Raw genomic sequence first — 6,380 nt, 5'->3', positions numbered from 1 at the left:
TGCCGAAAACAACTGGGGCTCCCACGGGAACCGTGTCCCAGGAAAACTTCTTGTGAGCATGGGTGATTTCTCAGGTCTCACAGATCACTGGTGAAGTGGGGAACCTTCCCAATCTTTCCAAACACCTTTTCACAGGAGACTGTAATAAACAGGGCCCAGTCGAAGCTTCGGATGTAGCCCAAACTCACAGAGGCCATTTTCTCTGGGCCTCAGTTTCCCCATCTGCAATATGGGACTGAATTTATGTGTTTTGTTTGCTGGACCTGTGCTAATGTGTCTAGCGTGCCAGCCACAGTGCTTGGGCCAAGGGTGAAGAACCAAGTCGCAGTGTGTCTGCCCGGTCCAGTGGCCTCACAGCTCGGTTCTTGCTTGCTGGTCTTTTCACATCCAAATCGCATTCAAGCTGTATGACATCATCCTTTTGGAGTTATGATTCCCATTTTCCAGATGAAGAACCTGAGATTTGGAGAGATCTAATAATTTGTCAATGCTTAGCACCAAAAAAAAAAAAAAAAAAAAAGTCACTTTGCAAATGATGCTTGAATGAATGAATGGATGGATGGATGAATGAATGATTAACTGATAACGTACAAGTGGCAAAGCTGGGTTTGAGCCCACATCTGCCTGAATCTAAATTCTGGGCACCTTTCACTGCCCCACTGGACACAGTGCCATTTTCTGCCGGGCCAGCTCGGCCCTCATTCCAGCCTTGGGGCAGGAGTGAGCCTCCCGCAAGTTAAGACCCTTTCGCAGGCTCTCTGCCTCAGGCTGAACCAACCCCTCCTGCAGTATTGTGGGCACAGGGACACAAGATATCCCTTTTATCCCAAGAGGAGCCTTGGCCAGCAGAGCAGCAAATCTGCCTTCGGAATCTTTCATTTCATATTGTAATGATGATTATTTGCTGAGCTCCAAGACATAAATAATTTATTTGAATAATCCCTATCCGAGTGACACTTTCCTAATGAAATGTCTTAGTTTGGAGGAGAATGAGTTCATTATGAGAAGGTCCCCTTTGCCACCAGGGCACCCAGAGATAACAGAACAGCCAGGTGCTTTGTGTAATCTGTTTGGCAGGCTCGGGGGCCTCTGGCAGCCATCCTGGCCTCATCAGCATCAGAACGTCGCTGATGGATGTATATTTTACGAAGCCTGTGTTGTTCTTTTGTCAGAGCCACAAGCAGCCTGCCGCCTTCGTGGTCACGCAACATCCTCTACCCAACACCGTGGCGGATTTCTGGAGGCTGGTGTTCGATTATAACTGCTCCTCCGTGGTGATGCTGAATGAGATGGACACGGCTCAGGTAGGAGGAGGCCCAGCCACTGGCCTAGGGGCCCAGGCGTGCTAGGGCGGCCGTGCCCTAGAGTTGGAGGGAAAGCCTTGAGAGCCAGCACAGTGCTGCTTCTGCCTAACTGAGCTGCTGTTTGCTGGGCACTGTGGCTGTGAGCACCAAGCAAGCCCATTTGGCTTCCAACAAAGCCAGGTGTCTCTTGCCAGGCCCTGCCACCCCAGGCCCCTCTGTATCCCAGCAATGAGTCCTGCTTGCTATGGGCTTTGTTTGGTCCCCATTGCCCAGGGCCAGACTCTATTGTTCCATCCCCCAGGCACTGGTTATCATGCAGAGCTCACAGAAGAGACCACCTCCCCCAGCTCCTAGTGTCTCCAGCCCTGCAGAATATCCTGACGCCTGGCCATACCCACCCACCCTACTCCTCCCCCACGCGCCCTGCTCTGGCAGAGCATGGGGCTTGAACCTTGGACCCTTTGCCCACTGACCACCACCCCAAGCTCTGGCTTTGTCACAGGAGACTCTTGTGTCCTTCAGGCTTCATGCCTTAGCCCCACTGGGTCTGACAGTTCCAAGCATCATGTGCTTACAGCACATCGTGGTACTGAGGACACAGGACACATGTCATGGGACAGCTTCTGGAGCCCACATCCCTATGGCGGGGCGGCCATTCCTGGGTGGAGGAGGTGAGAATGGCCCCTTAGGTTTTTGAAAAGCAATCCTTTCACAGTCTTGAAGGAAACTCAAAGTAACTCAGCACATGTCTCTGTGAGCACTGGCCTTGCGCAGCCCTTGTGTGGGAATAAAATAAAAATGGATCTGAGCTGGAATCTCAGCCCTCCAGGAGCTCACAGTTTGGCTACAGAGACGGATGAGCAAATTGTCCCAACCTCGTGTGGCAGCGCTATAATAGAGGTCAGAAGTGAAGTGCTGTGCTGGCGGGGAACAGGGAGCAATTAATTCTGCCCAGAGGGTGAGGGAAGACTTCAAAAAGAAGGTGACTTTGGCCTTGAAGAAGGCAGCAGAGATTTGGCGTGTGGGGGATGAAGTAGCTGGGAAAAGACATTCCAAGCAGAGGGAACGGCAGGGGCAAAGGCGAGGTGGGGTGAATGCATGCGGGCCATTCTGTAGAACAGCTCCGGGGCAGGGTGGCTGGGGCGCGGGGTATGTCCGCAGGAAAGGGTGGTGACGCTGGAAAATGCATCAGGGCCCTGGCCTGCAGCATGGTAAGTGTTTTGTTATTGTTTTGCTTTTTTAAAGACTCTTCTCTTACATGCAACAGACTCCTTTCTGCAAATAAAAGTTTTCATGCAAGTCCAATATATAACGCAGGTAGGATTGAGAGCCGCCAGTGTTGAAGTGAGGGTTGGGGGTCTGGAGCTCCACCCACCCAAGCTTTTGGCTCCTCCTGGTGCTCCCAGAGAGTCAGCCACTCTGGGTACCTTTGTGGAACCCCTGGGGTACCTAGGAGCACAGTTAGAAAATACTTGTTGTCTGGGGAGGAGAGAGAGTGAAGAGGTTAAGCAGTGCTGTGGCAGGCTGCCTGTTAGAAAGGTGAGTCTGGGGACCAGTGAGGAGGGAAAACTTGGAAACCAGGAGATCGAAGAGGAGACTATTGCAAATGTATAGAAAATAAAGGGATGATCTGAACTGAGGAAGTGGCCAGGAGGCGAGAGAATTGGGGTTGGATGTGAAAACGTGGCCAGAGTTAAGGTCCCCAGGTTTGAGGAGCAGTTGGGTGTGGAAGGGGAATGAGGACGAGTCATGGATGGTGGCAGGGGATCCGCTCTGGGCAGTCAAGCATCTGAAGATGCACCTGGCCAGGATGGGGAATGCAGCGGGGAGAGGGAGAGGAAGCAGGAAGGTTGGGGAGGGCGAGAGAGGAGCAGATAATAGAAGATGAAATTGAATGCAACTTGGGTGTACATCTGAGAGACGTTCAAGAGAGATGCTGCTCATTCATTCAACCTTATTTATTGAGTATCTGCTATTTGCCAGAAGCAGTTCTAAGTGCTTGGATTGCATTAGTACATGAGATGGAAAAAGCAAAACAGAAAACTCTCATCTCTCCTGCAACTTCAATTCTAAAGCAGGGAAGACAAGAAACAGAGACATACATTCCATAATGTCCTTAACCATATGTTAAAAGGTGACAGATGCATGGAAAAAGGAAAATAAGAGGGCGGGGTGATAAAGATGGGAAAGCTAGGTTAGGGCATAGGATGCAACTGTAGTAGCGTGATCAAGGCAGACCCTGTCAAGGTCATATCTGAGCACGGGTTTGGAGGAGGTGAGGGAATGAGTCACGTGAGCATCACAAGGCAGAGCGTCGGGCTGCGATGACAACCTGCACCAAGGCCTCGTAGTGGGCATGACCTGGCCCATTTGAGGAACACCAGGGAGGCCACTGAGACTGAAGCAGAGTGTGTGGGGGGGACAGCGGCAGAAGGTAACACAAAGACGCAGCAGGACCGAGTCATGGAGGGCCTTGGAGGACCAGGTCACAGGAGGAAATGTGGGTTTTCCCCAAAGAGAAATGTGGAGTCATTGACAGATTTTGAGGAGAAAAGTGACTTGAAAAAGTAATTCGATTTTTTTCTTAAAAAAAGGCATTCCTCTGACTCGTGTGTTCATAGACTGTTGGTGCAGGAAGGGGCAGGGTAGTTGCAAATAGGGGAAGCAGAGAGAACAGAGCGGACGCTCAGGCAGTCAGCCAGGTGACAGGTGATGGTGAATTGAACCTAGGTGGCAGCGATGGAGCAGGTTCTGGATATATAAGGTAGACCCAACAAAATATCCTGACTGTTTGAATATGGAAAGTTAGAGAAAAGAAAAAAAAAAAAAGGATGACTCTAAGGCTTGGGGTCCAAACAACAGAAAGCTGGAATCTGAGATAATCATGAAATTAAGTGGATTTCTGTAAAACAAAGACCCCTGCCAAATTCCAGGGTCAGAAGGCATCACCGCCCTGTTCCTTTGCCTCAAAAAGTAAAATAGTGAACCCTGCTTTCGGAGTCCAGGAGTGAAGTAGAGCCAGTGGAAGCCTATTTGCTGTTCCTTTTCCAGTGTCCCTTTTTGTAAAACCAGAGCTCAGGCACAGAAGAGGATTTTCAAAGAACCTCACTTTAGGACATATAGAGAAGCAAGGGTCAAGGTCATTGGCTATAGCTTCCCCTTGCAGCATGGGCCCTGTGTGAATGAAGATCTTTCAGCCCCAGATGTTGGTACAGCCTTTGAGAATCGATTCTCTAAATGCAAAAACATCAGGCCCTGAGGTTGGCTGCCATATGCAGCTGGCAAGCATCCCTGAAAATCGGCAGATGAATAGAGCACTTGCTGATATAAATATCATCACCACAACAGCTGGGCGCCTTGCGAAAATAAACAATGACACAGCGTGAGCATCAGAAAAACCGCCCTTGGCACCTGGAGGGGCGGTTCTTTGAAGTGGCATCAGAATTTGTCTGCCAGTGTGCCCATGCCAAGGCAGCCAGCCCATAGTTTCAGCCAGCCCAACCACACAGACAGTTCAACTTCAGGTCCTAAACTCCTTAGATTGCTCCCGAGAGGACCAAGGTCACATCCTGAGATTTGACTGGGGACTGTGATGGCTCATGCTGGCAGTTGTGGCCAGGCTTCCTATAAATTACAGCAAAATAAAGTTGAAGAGTGGATGAGAGATCTCAGAGTGCTTTATTTTCTTGCACTGCTGGCTAGACCGTCTGCCTGTGCACAGTATCCTGTACTACTTCATCCAGTCAGCCATCCCCAGCCACAGATACTCTTCCATTCTCCGCAGTGGCTGCTGTCCAATGATAATTACGAGCAGTGGGAGCTCAAGATAAAGACTCTCAAAGCAACTACATTCGGCCTTGGAGATTTTTCTAGCTCTGCTGGATTCCAAAGGCCTCTGGCCAGATTAGTGGGGCAAAATTCTAGAACCACAACATCTGGCAAGTGGCACTGGGGTTTCTGAGGAGTGCACCAGAAAGAACCTCTTCCATCTCTGTGGGCTCTATGGTTAGGCCAAAGTCCATGGGGAGGATACAACAGGAAGAAGCTCTCTTCCTGGCCATGCCGCCCCCATTATATTGTCTGGAGAGCTCAGGAGATCCTCCCGTGCTAGCTGTGGGCTACACGGTGGGCAGAATCACGCCCCCCACAAAGATGTCCACATCCTAAGCCCTAAACCCGTGGATGTATTATCTTACATGGTAGAGGGGATTCTGCAGATGTGATGAAGTTAAGGATCTTGAGATGTGTAGATTGTCCTGGGTTATCCAGGTGGGCCCAATATTAGGGTCCTCATAAGAGGAGTGAGGAGGATCAGTCAGTGGAAGGTCATGTGACAACGAAAGCAAAAATTAAAGTGTTCTCCAAACACCTTCAATATTTTCCCATCTTCCCTCCATGGACCTGCTATTTTGAAAGCTTTTACTTCCCAAACTGTATTTACCAATTGATAATTTGTTTTCTTGTGTTTCTTCCATAAATATAACTGCCCCGGTCAACTTCTGCTCTGCAGGCCATGTGCAGAGCTAATACGATGAGATGCTCTGATTCTAGCCCAAAGCCAGAGTCGCCATCCCCCACTCTGGGACAACAGCGTGACCCCCACGGGTTCTTCAAGACTTTGGAGACAGCTCATGGCTTCTCCGGCCATCTTTAAGGACCCCGCTTGGGAAACCACTGATGTGACTCAGGGCCACTCCCCCTGGTTGTGGAGGCCAGGGGACTGAGACCCAGGGGGAGGGATCTGTCCGAAGTCTCATGGCCCATCACTGACTCAGGCCAGGGGCCCCCTGCCAGGGAGGGTAAAGACTTCTGCTGCCATTGACACGACAGGAGTTCCAGAGTCCAGTGCCTACTAAACAGACTTGCTAGTACCTGGGTATCCGGAGCAGGAAGGACTGTTCCTTAGTTTCAAAGCTGAGTCACCCAGTTCTGAGACTCCCACCATGGAAAGGTAGATGAGGGCAGGGCCACGAGAGATGCATTCCCACGGAGCTTCTGGAAGTGAGAGAGGCAAGCTTGTCATCCTCCCAGGAGAAGAGCAGGGGTGATGTTTCAGAGATGTCTTTTCCTGTCCTC

General features: G+C 50.4%; 1 protein-coding gene across 1 annotated transcript in view; it reads left to right on the top strand.

The window, feature by feature from the left end:
• The window catches only part of PTPRT (protein tyrosine phosphatase, receptor type T), a 675,700-nt gene that overhangs the window by 658,633 nt on the left and 10,687 nt on the right, over nucleotides 1-6,380 (top strand). Inside the window, exon 27 of the mRNA XM_015596894.1 lies at nucleotides 1,173-1,304. Coding sequence (XP_015452380.1) covers nucleotides 1,173-1,304 — 132 coding nt within the window. The remainder of the gene's footprint in view (nucleotides 1-1,172; nucleotides 1,305-6,380) is intronic.

Source organism: Pteropus alecto, unplaced genomic scaffold (genome assembly GCF_000325575.1).
Source record: "Pteropus alecto unplaced genomic scaffold, ASM32557v1 scaffold45, whole genome shotgun sequence".
Classification (NCBI taxonomy): Eukaryota; Metazoa; Chordata; class Mammalia; order Chiroptera; family Pteropodidae; genus Pteropus; species Pteropus alecto.
Note: the sequence above shows the minus strand (reverse complement) of the source record. Positions and strands in the feature narration are given on the sequence as shown.